This window comes from Micromesistius poutassou (assembly GCF_964030765.1).
Source record: "Micromesistius poutassou genome assembly, chromosome: 3".
Classification (NCBI taxonomy): domain Eukaryota; kingdom Metazoa; phylum Chordata; class Actinopteri; order Gadiformes; family Gadidae; genus Micromesistius; species Micromesistius poutassou.
In genome coordinates, this window is record NC_140273.1 from 7786169 (window position 1) to 7803604 (window position 17436).

The window sequence follows — 17436 nt, forward strand, 5'->3', positions numbered from 1 at the left end:
TCTCTGTAAATCACACACGTAGTCACTTTATGTACTGAAATACACTTCGCCAAGCTTGGTCAATGTATGCATAAATTACGTTGCTTGAATACCTCCATAAACATGAAAGCATTATGTTACATTTTGATAATCAGCGCAGGATTATTGTGTTTTTTAACCAGAAAATTCACAGTAATGGGCTTCTTTGAGCAAGATTCCCGAACCCTTACCTATTCGTTAATATTTGAGAGATGGTGGAATGATGGGTGATGTTGTGTTAGATGAGACAAGTATATCGGCACTGTTACTTTACAAAAAGTTCATTAGTTTATTTCACATTTTTATGTCATCATTCACATATTTGAAGTGTCCACAGGTTTACCAAATATTATCATAACAACGCATATAAAGTGAAAAAAAATGTAACACTCAAGTGGTTAAAGTAACAAGTGGTCATAATAACGACATGTTAAAACGTGTTGGTTTTTTTTACAATAAAGACTGAACAAAGTGTGGAAAAAAAACATAGCAACTGAAAAAAAGATGAGTAAATAATAACAAGATGTAGAGTTGGAACAACAAATCATTTCTCAAAGTAAGGCAGGTAGAAGAATTTGAAGCCCCGCCTCCCGTGAACAGCACAGCTGATGTAAGTCACATGGTACACTGTCGGAACAAACACAGAGCAAGAGCGTTAACGTTGCCACACAACAAGTACATTTCAAAATCTATCCACTTGTGACCACCCCCAGTGACCGTGTCCACTCAGATGTATGATTGATAGATCAACTCCCTGTTCGACTGTACCAACTGGTAGTCCGGAGTTGATCAGTCGATCAACCATGACATAGCCGAGGCCCTTTAGAATTGTATTTCCCAATGTTCCAACTGGCAACAGAACAGTTGTAAACATAACGGGATGAAATCCAAAATAAATATTTACCCCCGGGTATGAAGAGAAGGAATCCGGGAACAAAGAAAATGGCACTTGAAACACCTGCAGAAACAGATCCATTACTTTATAATCTAATCATTACAATTGATAACTTTAATCAGACTTCTTTCTTTTTTTACTTTTTTAACTGCCACACCCAAGAAGAACTGCTTTTGAAATGATGCAGAATAAATGAGTTGTGTTTGTTTATAATAGTTTAGTGTAGTTCTAAATGTGTGAAATAGACTGCATTGAGGTAGGTGGAGTGTGGGAGGTTTTATGGTATATATCTTGTTGTGTTGGGGCCACTTTGGCAGACCATGTGGTTTGGTTTTTCCTACTGCATTTGCTAGAACATGGAGTAAAAGTTAAAAAACCACTGCTTTATCATTCCAGGCTGTAGTACATAGTTCGCTAAACCTGACTCACTGCACTCATTTATGCATTAAGGCAGGAAAGTTTGGACCACGAATGCCCAGTAATAATACTTTCTCTTTGAGAATTAGCTGTTGTTAATATTCTGGTCTTGTTTTTGTCATGTGCTTGTTCTCACCTGCATCTGGGTTTAACTGGATTACAATGCCTGTAAAAATAAGGGCTGTAAAACAAATTAACACAAATGTGAGAAGAAAATCTTTTTCATTCTTCCTTAGCTTATAAATGGTGTATAATCTACTATACTTAGAGGGCATAGGCACAAACGCAGATAAATCCCCCCCGAAAAGACATGAAGGAATTCATTTTCTGAAAAAAATAATCAAGGAAAAACATGCACTCAATTCCTCATCACAAATTTGAGGGGAGAGAGAACAACGTCTCCTCCAAGGTTGTACCACTAAAGAAATATTCCCACGCACAGGGCAGTTTACAGAGCAATCAATACACCTGAAAGCAACCAAACTATAACAACTTTATAACAGCTTCTTCAAGGTAGGACTATATCTCCATACAAAGTGGTTTGGCATTTTGGCATTTGTGCGTGCGTTTGTAAGAACACAAATAGAACAGTACATAATATGCAGCAGTACATACCAACTCCAGTGATGAGCAGGAGGAACGAAGCCAGGACCACTCTGTAGTTCTTCTTGACAAGCGGGTGAGACATCCACCTGAGACACAGCACAATGATACACGGGTTTGTGTATGATTTAATACATGCTTATCAAATCAAAATTTACTTTGTTTTTTTTTGGTGCAAAACAATGAAAAATATGTGTGTATAGTAGTATGTTCAAGGCATCCATCTTGGTACTAGTTTTTTTCATGATCTTGTAAAAATGGGGAAAAAGCACCAAGATGGCATCTTGGAATATTTGTGTCATATTTGTGGAACCCTCCAATAAGGGCAGGATCGTCTTATAGTGGCTCAGGGTGTTTGTCATGGGAGTATTAAATAGTGAGTTACCCGCAGCAGTGTGCGGAGAGGTGGGTGACGGAGCTCAGGGTGCTGAAAGACCACTGCGAGCTACAGTAAGACAGGTTGGAAGGGTCACTGTACGGAGGGGGAGAAAGAATATGAGCATTATTCATAAATTCTACATCAATAGAACAAACGACGAAACGAAAGTTAGAATTGAAAGACTGACCTGATTTTGAAGAAGTTGTTGAACGAGGAATGCCCACTGCTTCCCAAAACGTCCTCATTTTCTAGATTCTGAAAGAGTCATGTTCACACCACAGATAGTAGTCATTGTGATTGTTTGTCATTCTCATGCATGTGTGAGTAGAGTAGGCCATCTACCTGATACTTGAGATTGCTGTGGTCTGCAGAGCCGGCTGTAGCCGGCGAGGGGTGGCTCTGAGGTTTAGTGAAAGACAAGGGACCAAATGTCATCTCTCCTGCTGCTTCTCTGTCCTTCTCTCGACTATTCCATCCTTCCCGTTCTCCGTCGGACACCGCCACCTCCTCTTCTCCGTCCAGGACAAACGCGTCATCGATGCTGAACTGCGTTGCCATGGTCTCAGAAGTCCTGGCCCAGTGGGTTGGAGCGCACTGCGTTATGGGACGGGAATGATTGAGATTGTACAATTTCATGAGATGTAAAATCAAACAGTGTGTCGTGGTGTTGCGGGTTGTCAACACTGCACGTTGAACAAACGGTTTATCGGACCCTCTAATCCCATCAATGAATGTGCGTACAACGCCAATGTAATAAAAAAAAACACCCAATTGTATAGTTTCTAAGATAGGCCTACAAGAAAGTTGCGCCTAAACACATTATTGGTAATGATACAGGTCATGCGAATCGTTTCCAAACCAAAGGCACTAGGTCGACGAGATCGTATGCTGAGCTATTGTTTGGAGAATTTCCGCTACAAAGTCAGATGATCGGCCGTAAACTTACTCTCTTTGGAAATATCTGAAGACAAGATGACACGAACTTCACGTTTATAGGCAATCCTTCACATATCTACATGGTTGAATATCTGTATCGAGTTTGTATAAAATCATAGAGGGGATCTGGTTGCCAAAGAAAACTTTCTAAAACTTTTGTGTTGCTTCTTTCGTTGAATTGGTACTCGATTACACTGGCCTGAGTACGCCCCATGAAGTGCGGCCGATAGAGGTAGAGAGCCGCACTGTCGATCAGTGGCGATAAAGCCTCCTGGAATGCTATTGGATAAAAGCCGAGTGTTTTAATTTCATCCTCCACACATAAATATATAGATGCATGCACACATACATGTATACATTTATACATACATTCATACATACATTACGTATGTTTGTTTGTATGTATGTCTGCATGTATGTCTGCATGTATGTCTGTATGTATGACATACATACATACATACATACATACATACATACAAACAAACAAACAAACAAACAAACAAACATACATACAGTTGTACATAAATGCTACTGATGGTCAAATACAATATAAATAAAGATCTCACTAGTTGCTGCCAGGATTGAAAACCATGTGATTTCCTCTAAATCAGAAGAGCAGAATATCAAACAAACATCCCTGTATCAACAATCATAGGTTAGTCATTGTAGGTTGTTGTACACTGCCAGTTATAAAACAGCAAACAGTGTTTGAGTTTCAGTTTGAATCTGGTTTCATGAGGCAGCTCATGTCTGATGCTTTTGGAAGTTCAATCAATGTGAGTTTTTCCTATAACACTATGTATATGATATTATTTTGTTAAATAAGGTGTGTTAAATACTTTTAAACTAAACAAAAATGCATTAGACTGGATACAATATTTGCAGAAGGTCAAGTACTTGAATCAATCAAATGATAATGAAATGTGTTGAGAGAGATCAACTCTGTTGTTTTAAAAACCCTATAATAAGTTGTTAAGTGACATTTTCTACTTTATTTCAGATGAGATATCAAACCATTTTTGTGTTTGTGCTACAGCTCCTCTTTGAGGTAAAAACAACCTTGAGACCTTTTAGAAATTAGCCAAAAAATATAAATAAAATGGAAGCAAGAAAGGTTTGGTGGTAATATTCACATTTATACAGGGATTTGAATGAATGTACATCACAATCTTATAATCATTATGGTCAAAATAGTGATTGTAGATAAAGTTTGGAAATTCTTGTGTAGAAAAAATCCCACAAGTGATGTGTGTGTGTTGTGGGGGGGGGGGGGTATTATTATGGCCAATAAATAAAAATGTTGGCTTGTAATGAATTGTGATCATAATGAATGCTCAAAAACAGTTCACTAACCTAAATATATCTACAGCGTGGTTCGTCATTAAAGTTCCATGCTGCAGCTGGCTCCACGCTGGTACTGCCCTGTTTCCCAAACCAAAGAGGCATCGACCAGTTGCCCATTTTGTGGAAACACAATGGTATTGTGATTATTCTTTTAAAATAGATAACAGTTTAAAGCCATTAATTTAACACATTAGTTATCCATTGTAAACATTGTATACCCTACATAGGGACCAGAATATTGTATGAATAAAAGCCTTTTGGGTCCAGAATAATGTAATGGTTAGGGTGTTTGGCCCCATGGCAAAAGGATCTGGGTTTTATCCCCAATGCAATCCACCTGATTCTCGAGCCCCTACCTGCTCATTGATAACATGTATGTAAATTAAGTATTTAGGATAAGAGTGTCTACAAACTAAATGACTAAAATAGTAAAATAGTACAGTAACTTTCAATTTGGCTTCCCTACAGGAAAAGCCATTGTTCCTTCTCCGGACTTCAAGTTCGAGGAGAACAACATGTTTCTCTCCGTATCTAAAATCACTCCCGCCAGTGAGGGAGTCTATGAGTGTTTTGCCCGGGAGGAAAACATAGTGTGGATGAACACACATACCATTACGGTAGAGAGTGAGTAGCCTCCTCCTTCTTCACACTTCATTAGACTTTTTATCCACACACCACTATTGATATTGTTATTCCTGCTTAATCACCAGGTGTGAGGCTAGTGTTAACATGACATGCCATTGTAACATTTGTCCACCTCTGACATCACAAGTGGGAGAATATACCCAGATGTATGTTGGGTAGATCGGCTCTCCGGGTCCCCTCCCTGGTGGACTTTTCCAACTTTGGGATTGTTTAACCAGGACCCCATTTTCTCTGCAGCTTTTATCTATGAAAACAGGCTGCAATAAAATCTCCTGGGGTTTAGCGCCCGGTCAATGTACATCCTCTAAAAGTGCTTATCTTTACCAGTGTCAGGCTCCTATTTAATTGTCACATTATGGAAAGGACCCCTACAGAGAAATACAACTTATTTCTTAACCTTTCGCTTGATCCCGGTCTGTTTGTTTTTGTGCCCAACTAGATCTCGCTCAAGGGAAAGTCGCAATCTCGACTCCCCTCCCCCCAAATCTTTTAGATAACAGTAAACTCATTTAGTCCGTAGTGCAACATTAAACTCCCCTGAGACTTCCCCTGAGCAAGACTCGGTTTGACACGAAAAACCTTGTATTTCGCTGTTGGGATCCTTTTCATTATTTTTGAATATAATATAAGCCCCTTTGGAAGACGTACATTGGACAGACTACATTGGACTACATTGAAGCCGGTTCATGTAGATCACGGCTGCAGCTCTCTTGCTCAATTCTGGACCCGTTTCAGAAACTGTGTCTGCATTAGTTCCTTCCAAAATGATCGGAAAACAGGGTCCAGGTTAAAAAATCCAGTAGTATTTCTTTCATAACTAAGCAGCCATCTTGTGGAATTCCACATTCAGTTCCCCTTCTCAGCCTGCATGTAGAACCAAGAGGGAACCAAGATGGCCACCAGGTGACTAATACACCTGATGGTGAACACTCCCAAGTGTGATGTCACTAGTGGAAAGTTTTGAAAGGGTACTGATTAGTCAGCCTCACACCTCGTTGTAAAATGGGTGCCGTTTAACTTTATTGAAACATAGAACTGACAGACTACACCCTGAAGATAAACGAGGGCTGGGACATCAACCTGTTGTGCGTGAGACCACCCCACCTTCAGTCTGACACCTACGCTCAGTGGTACAAGGTCACGCCCAATGGCAACACAAGTGTGCTCAACCCCGGGGACGGCATGGGGGAAGGCAACGCCAACAGAGTGGAGTGGCTGTTCGGCAGTCCGGGCAACCCTGACCAGAGTATCACCATCAAAGAGCCCGTTGTGGGGGACAGCGGATGGTACCGCTGTGAATCCGTCAACGGGAACATATTCAGCGTCATCCAGCTCATCGTGGAAGGTATAGGTTGGATCTGGAACACTTTGGAACGCATAATAACGCATAATAACCCCCTGAACAAACACCATCATATCCTGGCCCTGGCATGTTCATAAAGGTTAATGAACACTGGCACTCTAAAGGGTGGTTACCATAGAGACTTGAATACTGTAGGGGGGTTAGAACTGATAAACAATTGTAGCTTATGTGTCCTTGGTAGAAAGGCTTATTTTCTCATGAGAACAATCTTTAAATCTTGTTGACCCGAGAGAGAGTATACAGTAGTTTTGTAAGGGTAGACCCTTATAAGACAAAGTAAGGAGTTCATAATCATCCCTTATTACGTACAAATTGGATCTGATTACATTTTAGAATAGCCCCAAGTGCACCCGCACTGTTTATCAAGGAGAAAGGAACGGGTGACATGCATGGAGGCTAAAACCTTCTTTATTTCTATAGTGGGCCAAGCACTGCATCACCTTCATGGCCACATCCAATGTCATTTCCAAGATAAATAACCTTTGGAGAGACAAAACTCCCCTGTGTTTGATCTCTCTCTCTCTATCTCTCGCTCTCTCGCAATACGATAAGCTGACAGTTGCCTTTGTTCCTATATATAAAAGTTCTAGCCTACTTCAAGTTCATACTTTCTTATTTCCCAGAGGATTTTTTTTTCAGTCCAAGTGCAACATAGTAGTCGACGATGTACAATAATCGAATAATTAATGGTACAAGTAATAATAATGATAATCAATATAATACTTCAAATCAATCTCAGAATCATGGTTGTTATTCTTTAGCATCACTTATATGTTTGTTCTCAGTGGCCCCTACGGTGCCCCCCTACTCTTGCGCGGACTTCCTCTCACCCTGGGAGCACTGCAATGACACGGATGGCCGCTCCGGGGCCGCCATCCTGAAGGAGTCCCTCGCCGAATTCTCCACGAGCCTCTACCACCATCTACGGCAGCTCAGCCCCTCTGGGAATCTGCTCTACTCTCCCATCAGCATCAGCGGCCTGCTGTCTCACCTGTTGCTCGGTAGGAATATCGAATAAGTGCCGGTCGGTTGATCTTTAGTGCACCATCCACACTTTAAGTATATTTACAATAAAATAAGATCTTCCAGGGGACAGTGGGCAGCTGAAACACCTCGTCTCACCTCAAGCATCACACCTTTTCTCAGAACGACTCAGTTTGCAGTTCAGTGCAGTTCAGAATAAGAACACATAAAAGTAGTAAAATGAGTAAAATAAAAATAAATAAATAAATAATTTCCGTAAATGTCACAGTTGTTATCGCCGCCATGGTGGACGTCACTCACCGTTCTTCTCCTGTGTTCACCTGCAGATGGGCAAAATGATTTAACTGACGTAAATGTCACTGTTGTTTTCGCCGCCTTGATGCATGTCTCCCACCGTTCTCCGCGTCGCAGGGGCGCGTGGCGCCACCCGCGGCAAGCTGGAGGACGCTCTACGTCTGCCGCGAGAATTCTCCTGCCTTCACCTGCAGATGGGCAAAATGAGGCACGCGCTCAACGGCTCCCTAAACATGGCCTCGCAGATCTACCACAACCCCAGTACGACACTCCAATTCATTTGACCATTACTATTTACTAACCTGACCAATATTGTTGTTATGATTACCTTATAATGGTTTACATACAATAAAACCACAGCATTGTTCAATACTTGTTGAAGTAAATAACATTCAAATCAATGCACACAGCGTTGTTACGTACTTGACTCAGATTGAGTCAGGGATCATGAGCAGTGGGAGGTGTTGAATCACCCTGAAGGGGTTTGCTTTGTGTTAATGACCGGCTCCCTGTACGTTATCCAAATGATTACATCCATCTACACTCTCCCCCATCTGTCCTCACCCGCTCTCCCATATGTCCTCACCCTCTCCCCTTCTAACCTCACTCTCTCCCCTCAAATATCCTCTCCCCCCCAACTACCCTCCCCCTCTCTCCCAACTAACCTCCCCCACCCCAACTTTCCTCTCACCCCCCGACTATCCTCCCCCTCTCTCTCATCTATCCTCCCCCTCCCCCCCAGACCTGACCCTCACTAAGACCTTCCTCAGCCAGTCTCTGGAGTTCTACTCCAGCCTCCCGGCCCCCCTGCTGGCCGACGGCCTGGATAACGCCCGGATGATCAACAGCTGGGTCGCTCAGCACACACAGAACAGCATCACCCGCCTGCTGGACACCCTGGACCCCGACACACAGCTGCTCCTGCTCAACGCCGTCGCCTTCAACGGTGAGGGGGGGAGAGTGTGTGTATTCAGTGTGTGTGTTGGTGTGCGATCATAGTTTTGGGGCAGAGAGTGTGTGTAATCAATGTGTGTGTTTGTGTTTGTGGAAGGGGGGGGGGTGTGTATTCAATGTGTGTGTGTGTGTGGGGACGGGGGATGGGGGACGGGGGGAGTGTTTGGGGGGAGAGTGTGTGTATTCAATGTGTGTTGGTTTGTGTGTGTGTGTGTGTGTGTGTGCGTGTGCGCTGCATATCTGTGTTTTACGTGTGTTTGTGTGTGTGTATGTGTGTGTGTGCGCGCTGCATACCTGCGTGTTGCATGTCTGTGAGTGTGTTGCAGGCCGGTGGGAGACCAAGTTCGAGAGTGGGAACCGGACGGCTGTGTTCACCAAGCTGAACGGACACACGGAGACGGTTCCCGTCCTCTACAGCTCCCAGCACAGCGCCTCCAACAAGTACATCCCTGAGCTCAAGGCCCAGGTAACACGCGGAACACACACACATCATACACACACTCACATCATACATGCATATAAGCACACTCATGCATCACACACACACACACACACACACACACACACACACACGCATCATTCACACACAGGCCCACAAAGACACACACACACACACACACACACACACACACACACACATGCATCATTCACACACAGGCCCACAAAGACACACACACACACACACACACACACACACACACATGCATCACTCAGCAACACACGTGCATCACTCACACGCAAGCACACACATACACACATGCATAAATCGCAAACACTCACACATACATCATATACACACAGACACAGACACACACACGACCCACCAATTCTACCTTCTCCATTTGTGTGTGTGTTTGATTCTTATGTGTATGATGTGTGTGTGTGTGTGTGTGTGTGTGTGTGTGTGTGTGTGTGTGTGTGTGTGTGTGTGTGTGTGTGTGTCCACCAGGTGATGCTGTTCCCTCTCACAGGGCAAACCAGCCTGTACATTCTGCTGCCCCAGACCCACAGCCTCTCTCACCTCCAGCAGCTGGAGGAGGGGCTGAGCGACGGCTCGCTGGCCCTCATGATGGAGGCCCTGAGGAGCTCCCCTCCGGAGCTCATTGAGGTCACCATCCCCAAGATCCGGCTGGACCTGCAAACGGACATGGGCGCGGTGCTCAGGAAGCTAGGTGGGCTGCTCTCCTCAGGTGTTGCTTTTGGATTTGTTTTTATTTCGTTTCATGTTTGTTTCAACCAATCCTGTCGCAACACTGTTTAGGCTGGTCACTAGAGAGGTACACTTATTCGATTCCCCTTCTGAAAGGATCGTCTACTTGTGAAGAGGAGTTTCTCTTGGGTAGAATGTCTCCGTAACGGATAAGGCGTAACTCCGTCCCTTCAGTTGTGGGGTTTCTGACTCAGGTGCTGTGCCGTTTCCCCCCAGAAGTTCTGCCGTAACACTTTACAATAAGAGTACAATAACTTACCAATCATTTCAACTAATAGTGAACTTACGGTCTAATAATCATTTACTAATTGTGATCATGTTTACTAGCTAACTAGTACTAGGTTAGCCATAACCCTTACCCTAAGGGTTAACCTTTTAAGAGGTTAACCCCTTGGGGGTAAGGGTAAGGGTAAATCCGCACCTTATTACATAATGTATAAATGAATACCGTAGCTAACATGAACACAATTAGAAAAGGATAACTAGACCGTTTTTTCACTATTAATTAGCTAATTGTTAGTAAGTGCTTATTACTGCATTTGCTACTGTTAATTAATACTTAATTATTGTTATAGGGTTAGAAATTGTAAAATGTTACCAGTTCTACTATAACATAGTAGTACTGCTGCATCCCAGATGGCTCTCAATCTAATCGTCTGGGTGACGATCAGACCCCCCTGGGTTCATGTCCCCCTCCAACCGACTCTCATCTGTCAAATATGTCGAGTTTTTTGTCCATCTTCCAAGATGTGTCTCTCTCTTCTTCTCTCTTCCAACCCTTCAATCACCAACCCCCCACCATCACCACAACACCCCAATACACAACCTCCACACACCCATACCTCAACCTGCTACTTCACCCCCGCCTCTCTCCCCCGCCCCCCCCACCTCAGACCTTTCGGAGCTCTTTGAGGGGCCCAACCTGTGTGGGCTCCATGCAGAGGGCCCGGTGCTGCTGGACGGGGCCCGTCACCAGGCCTTCCTGGCCCTGACGGAGGAGGGGGTGGAGGCCGGAGCCGCCACAGCCACCATCTACTCCCGCAGCTTCCCCACTTTCTCCGCCACGCGGCCTTTTGTCCTGCTGCTGTGGAATGATAAGGCCGACATGCCGCTGTTCATGGGGAGGGTGACCCAGCCCTGAGGGGGGAGGGGAGGCAATGAGAGGGGGGGAGATGGGGGGGAGAGAGATGGAGAGGGGGGAGATGGGGGGCAGAGAGAGGGAGAGATGGGGCTGCCGTTCGTCCTGCTGATATGGAGTGACCCTACCTCTCTGGGGTAGAGAGTGGCAGGGGAGAGAGAAGAGGAGGACAGAGGAGGGGGAAAAGGTTGGAGGGAATAGAGAGAGAAAGAGAAGAGAGGGGAAGAGAGGAGATTGGTTGCGAAAGAGAGAGAAAGATTGGTGGGACATAAAGAGGTGATGTTGGGGTTGGGGTTGGGGTTACAGTGTGTGTGTGAGAGAAAGAAAGAAACAGAATGGTGGAGACAGAAATAAAGAAAAGAGATGGTTATAAAGAGTGTGTGTGTGTGGGAGGGAGAGCTAGATGGAGATTGAGAGGGATAGAGAGCAGTACCCTGACTCTTATCTTTAAAAGGGCCACTGAACGGACACTGGGTATATGTACACAACGATGAAGCAACACCTGTATTTCTGATAAAGTCACACTTTCATTTGTTGTGAAAACCTACTTGTGGAGATTATTTGTGTCAGCGTGTTTGTGTTTGTGCTTGTCATTAAAACACCACTGAAACAACTGTAATTTATTAACGTTATTAACGTATAACGTTTTTAAACATAACCAACCACAAGATGGCACCCATACGACAGGATCAACAGTGACAGTTGCGAGATTAATACACAGGGATGCCCTTGGTGAATTCTTTATCGCATTGCCTCTCTCCTGTAGCCTGGAAATCCAGACCCACATCCAGAAAGCTGTAGGGTCTGGCAACTAGTAATGAAAGTGAATATCACTGCACGCAATTGGATAACACTACGACCAATCAGAAGAATACAAGGGGTGACGTATCCAGACCAGCGGTGCTAACTAATAGATATTCAAGACTTGTCGTATCCGATCAGTAAAACAGCAACACTTTTGGCCAGCCTATATCAGATACACCGATGTGATCGGTTAATGTGCTGGGAGAGGGGCATCGGGGACTGAGTATATTGCTAGTTCCCAGAGTGACTTGCTGAGCAAATTCAAATTGTGCTCTCGCGAGAACTCTGGATTTCCAGCGTATCTCTTCTCCTCCCATTCCCAGCAAATTTTATTGAAGAAAATGTCAGCTTCTATGAAAGTATTCCTTTTTAGCAATAACCAAACAATTCATCATTTTGTCAAAATGTGAGCTTTGAATGTTTGAAGCTTCTCAGTAGAAAATAAGCCTTTCATCACAGTAGCTACGTTTCATTATCTGTTCAAATGTTGTTACAGTGGAGTTCCTTCCAGCATGACTTTACATGAAGGTACACAAAAAGCTTCACTACTGGTAAACAAATGGTGAACGAATGATTCGCGAATGATTAACAACTCAGTATGATGCATGACTTTACATGAAGGTAGGCCTACACAAAAAACTTCACTACTGGTAAACAAATGGTGAACGAATGAGTAACAACTCAGTATGATGCATGACTTTACATGAAGGTACACAAAAAGCTTCACTACTAGTAAACAAATGGTGAACGAATGATTCGTGAATGAGTAACAACTGATCATCAGTCAGATCCAGCTCTACCAGTCGATAAAGTGTGGGACCCAAGACAGCCCTCAACAGCGCTTGAAACCAAGGGCGGCAGGTTTAAAGCGTGCCCTGCAGCAGTGGACAATTGCTTTTAGTTTGTTGCTCAGTAACTACCCACATTTTTGCGTACCTTATTGTAGTGTTACCCTCTCTGGGTTGAAGGAAAGTGCGATGTAGACAGCATGAGCTTAAAAGCAACGCCATGCCTTTCAACGGAAGTGTCAAAAAGGACTAATTAGACCAGAAATGTTATACCTGAAGAAAGAAAGAGTCAAATATAGTATGCTTTACTTTGAATTCAGTGACAAGCATAATTCCCATTATTAATAGGCCATTCATTTCCAAGATAAATTACCTTTGGGAAGAGAAAGCTGTGACAGACAGCAGATTGTTTGTGTTTTATCTCTCTCTCTTTCTGTGTCTCTTTCTATCACTCTCTCTATCTCTCACGCTCTCATAAGCTGACGGTTGTCTATGTTCCTACTTGTAAAATTACTAGCCTACTTCAAGTTCAAACAAATAACCTTTTGTACCACAGCATTGTTCCATACTTGGTCTAAGTGTGTCTTATGAAATGTCTTCCCAGCTGTTAGCCATGCCTTTGCCCTGCAGAGGGGCCGGGGGGGAGGGGGTGAGGTTACTTATGGATAGAGGGAGGGAGAGGCTGGGGAGAAATGGGGGAGAGGGTAGATGGGTGTAATTATTGGGATAATGTACAGAGAGCCGGTTATTAACACAAAGCAAACCCTCTTAGGGTGATTCAACACCTCTCACTGCTCATGATCCCTGACTCAACCGTTGAATAGTGATATTCACAAAAGCTGGGACCGGAAATGCACCACTATGGTTGAAATGACGATCTGCCGATGAGTGGGCGAGGACCAGGGTTGACATGCAGCAGAGCTGTCGAGCTGGAGATGGATGACAGGTGTGCATCATGGAACAGGTGAAGAGCTGGGGAAAATCAATGGACTGCCCCGTCCATCGCACAGACGCGCAAACACCATAAGGGGGAGACAGAGCGGATAAACTGCTGGGTAACGGCCACGGCCCTAACAGTTGTGTACTTGATTCAGATGGACAGATTTAACATCACCGGTCAGGTGACATGTACAGCGAGAGGTCTTAGATCACCCTGAAGGGTTTTGCTTTGTGTTAATGACCGACTGTGCGTTATCCCAATTATCCCACCCATCTACACGCTCTCCCATCTGTCCCCCCTCTCTCCCATCTATCCTCACCCTCTTCTATCCCCTACCCAACTCACCATCTCCCCCTAGTAACCTCACTCTCTCCCCTCATCTATCCTCACCCTCTCCCCACTATCCTCTCCCTCTCCCCCCTAACTAACCTCACCCTCTTTCCCGTCTATCCTCACCCTCTCCCTTGGACTATCCTCTCCCTCTCCCCCCTAACTAACCTCACCCTCTCGCCAAACTATTCTCACCCCTACCCCCAAATAACCGTACCTCTCTCCCATCCATCCTCTCCTATCTATCCTCTCCCCCTCTCCCAATCTCTCTCCCTCCCCCCCCCAGACCTGAGCCCACTAATTCTCTGGAGTCGGCCGCCCTGCTGCGCGAAGGCATGGCCAACAGCTGGGAAGACATCGTGAAGATCTAACACACACACAGCAGTCCAGCAGTTGGGTGAAGCTGTACTGGGTGTACTGGGACACCCAGTACAGCTTCACCCAACTACTGGACTGCTGTGTGTGTGTGTGTGCTTTATGTCTGTGTGTTGCATTTATGTGTATGTGTGTATGTGTATGTTTGTTTGTGTGTGCTGCATATCTGCGTGGTGCATATATATGTGTGTATATGTGTGTGTGTGTGTGTGTGTGTGTGTGTGTGTTGCATATGTGCAGAGATGTATAAAGTACTAAGCCCAGTTCAGACCAAAGATTCGCGACGCAACGACTTGCAACGAGACGGTTTTAGAACGTCGCAGGGGAAAAGTTGCAGCAGTGTGAATTGGTCGTCGCAATGCGTCGCAAGGCGTTGCAAGGAGTCGCCAAAGATTGAACATGTCAAATCGCCAGGTCCAGTTTTAGAACGCAACGATGTGGCTATTTCTCTTCAGCCAATCAGGACACAGCACAGAACAATTTAGGCTTATTAAATAGGCCTACAAGTTGTAGATCATTATCTTTGGTTCCAGAACAACGATTGTAGATAACGTTAGGCTTGAGCTGATTCATTGACATTATTTTAACGGGACCACCGTTACCGTTACACGTTAGCCGTTGTTATGGTTACATGCTGCCAGTCAGACATGTTCCCATTCCGACAGTCCTGTGCGCGTATGCAAATTAGCCATGTGCGCCAAACAGAAGAAGGGCCCTATCTTGCGCCCGGCGCAATTTACTTTCTACACCGACGCATGTGTCGTTGCTAGTTTGCACCCGGCGCAAAGCTGATTTTCCCCCGCAGCAACCAGGCACCACTACACTTGCATGTTAAATATTATGATTATCAAAGATTATGCATACGTGTGAAACTGCATAGAAATAGCGTGTGGATTGTGGAAACATTTTTTTTTCCATAGGGCTGCATGAATGAAGTATAGTAAGCTATGCCATGCGTTAAAATAATAATAATAATAATAATAATAATAATAATAATAACAATAATACATTCGAGAAAGTATATTCCAGGCTTCCAAAACAAAATCTAGTTTAGGGTAAATGATTGGTTAAATGATTTGGGAAAGAACAGCTGATACAGCGGTAAATTGTAGGCCTACTTTTAAATCAATGCATCTGCAAACACCGTACAGCAAACACAAATGTTCTTGACAAAGACATCGTGTACAAGCCCATTACTTTTAGGATTGATGAGTATTTGATCGTGAGAAAACATAGTTTTACCGCGAGTGAGTGTTTAAAATAATGAATGAATGCGGGTGATGCTTGGTGCGCGTGTGTGTGCACGCCCATCTGTCTAAACACACGCAAATTAAACACGTAAGTGTATGAGAAGGAAATCGAGTCAGTCGACCTGCGATAAGCAGCTGATTCTGAACGAACTCGTCTTCGAGATGGACGTGTTCTAACGCATTTTTAAATCAATGAAATGTTAACACAACAGTATAGGCCTATATCTGACCATTTAATTTTAGGGGAATTTTAGGGGAAGCCGAGCTTCCCTTGCAATCGAGAAGTCGCCACTACGAAAGAATGCAATGTATCCAACTAGCGGGATCTAAACAAACTAAGCTCCAGCGAATTACTACAATGCAGAAGTAGTGGATAATGGCGAAACACAGCAACTCTAGCCTACTCTCAACCAAAATAAAACGAATCGCAAACCTAAGTTAGGTTACTTTTTAGCAGGATGGAAGTGATGCTGATGCGGCTCTCAGCTGTGCCAGAGCGTTCACAGTTGCTAGGGAGACCACCTGCCGTCGAGCGTGGTAAAGTTGGTTTTATATTGGACGTTGGATATTCGACACATTCGAAAAATCTATTTAGCACTGGCTTCGATGGACGCATTTGTGTCAAACCAAGTTTGATGTGTTAATACAAGGCCTGCCTATATAACACAAAGCTTCTTTTGTAAAAAAAAAAAAACATATTTTGATTTTATACCATTTTTATGTTGATAAATGCTTTAAATCTATTATGCGGCTTCACTTTTTGACTTACCCATATCAAAACACATAGGGTGAACCCACACGTAACTGCCCCACACATAACACAAAGCTTCTTTTTTTCCAAAAACCCACCCTTTGATTTTATACAAATTTTTTTTTATTAAAAAAGGCTATGAATCTATTATGCGGCTTGGCCTTTTCACCTACCTATATCAAAACTCATCTGGTGAACTCAGCTAACTGCCCCACACATAACACAAAGCTTATTTTTTTCCAAAAACCCACCCTTTGATTTTATACCATTTTTTTAATGTTAAAAAAGGCTTTGAATCTATTATGCGGCTGGGCCTTTTCACCTACCCACTTCAAAATACTTCTGATGAACCCAGCTAACTTCCCCACACATAACACAAAGCTTATTTTTTCCAAAAACCCACCCTTTGATTTTATACCTTTTTTTTTTATTAAAAAAGGCTATGAATCTATTATGCGGCTTGGCCTTTTCACCTACCTATATCAAAACTCATCTGGTGAACTCAGCTAACTGCCCCACACATAACACAAAGCTTTTTTTTTTCCCAACAACCCACCCTTTGATTTTATACCATTTTTGTTTTAATTAAAAAAGGCTATGAATCTATTATGCGGCTTGGCCTTTTCACCTACCTATATCAAAACTCATCTGGTGAACTCAGCTAACTGCCCCACACATAACACAAAGCTTCTTTTTTCCAAAAACCCACCCTTTGATTTTATACCATTTTTTTTATGTTAAAAAAGGCTATGAATCTATTATGCGGCTGGGCCTTTTCACCTACCCACTTCAAAATACTTCTGATGAACCCAGCTAACTTCCCCACACATAACACAAAGCTTCTTTTTTTCCAAAAACCCACCCTTTGATTTTATACCATTTAAAAAAAAAAATTTGTATAAAATCAAAGGGTGGGTTTTTGGAAAAAAAAAAAAGCTTTGTGTTATGTGTGGGGCAGTTAGCTGAGTTCACCAGATGAGTTTTGATATAGGTAGGTGAAAAGGCCAAGCCGCATAAT

General features: G+C 43.5%; 2 protein-coding genes across 4 annotated transcripts; one reads left to right on the forward strand and one right to left on the reverse strand.

Annotated features, from left to right (window-relative positions):
• Positions 1–283: 283 nt before the first annotated feature.
• tmem134 (transmembrane protein 134) lies at positions 284–3417 on the reverse strand. Of its 3 annotated transcripts, none has more exons than XM_084465263.1 (8): positions 3259–3417; positions 2655–2883; positions 2500–2567; positions 2319–2405; positions 1946–2022; positions 1467–1511; positions 923–976; positions 284–645 (listed from the first exon to the last, which is right to left on the reverse strand). In XM_084465263.1, the coding sequence occupies exons 2-8, from the start codon at positions 2868–2870 to the stop codon at positions 563–565; spliced, it is 630 nt and encodes a 209-aa protein (XP_084321389.1). In that variant the 5' UTR covers positions 2871–2883; positions 3259–3417; the 3' UTR covers positions 284–562. The 3 variants fall into 3 exon arrangements, with proteins under 3 accessions (XP_084321389.1, XP_084321388.1, XP_084321390.1); XM_084465262.1 differs by having other exon boundaries at positions 2655–2906; XM_084465264.1 differs by lacking the exons at positions 284–645; positions 923–976; positions 1467–1511 and adding an exon at positions 1548–1657 and having other exon boundaries at positions 2655–2906.
• A 508-nt stretch (positions 3418–3925) lies between these two features.
• serping1 (serpin peptidase inhibitor, clade G (C1 inhibitor), member 1) lies at positions 3926–11799 on the forward strand. Its single transcript, XM_084465814.1, has 11 exons — positions 3926–4024; positions 4249–4296; positions 4618–4726; positions 5061–5216; positions 6271–6582; positions 7386–7601; positions 7996–8139; positions 8621–8824; positions 9159–9298; positions 9782–10004; positions 10936–11799. The coding sequence occupies exons 1-11, from the start codon at positions 3983–3985 to the stop codon at positions 11181–11183; spliced, it is 1842 nt and encodes a 613-aa protein (XP_084321940.1). The 5' UTR covers positions 3926–3982; the 3' UTR covers positions 11184–11799.
• The last annotated feature ends 5637 nt before the right edge of the window (positions 11800–17436 follow it).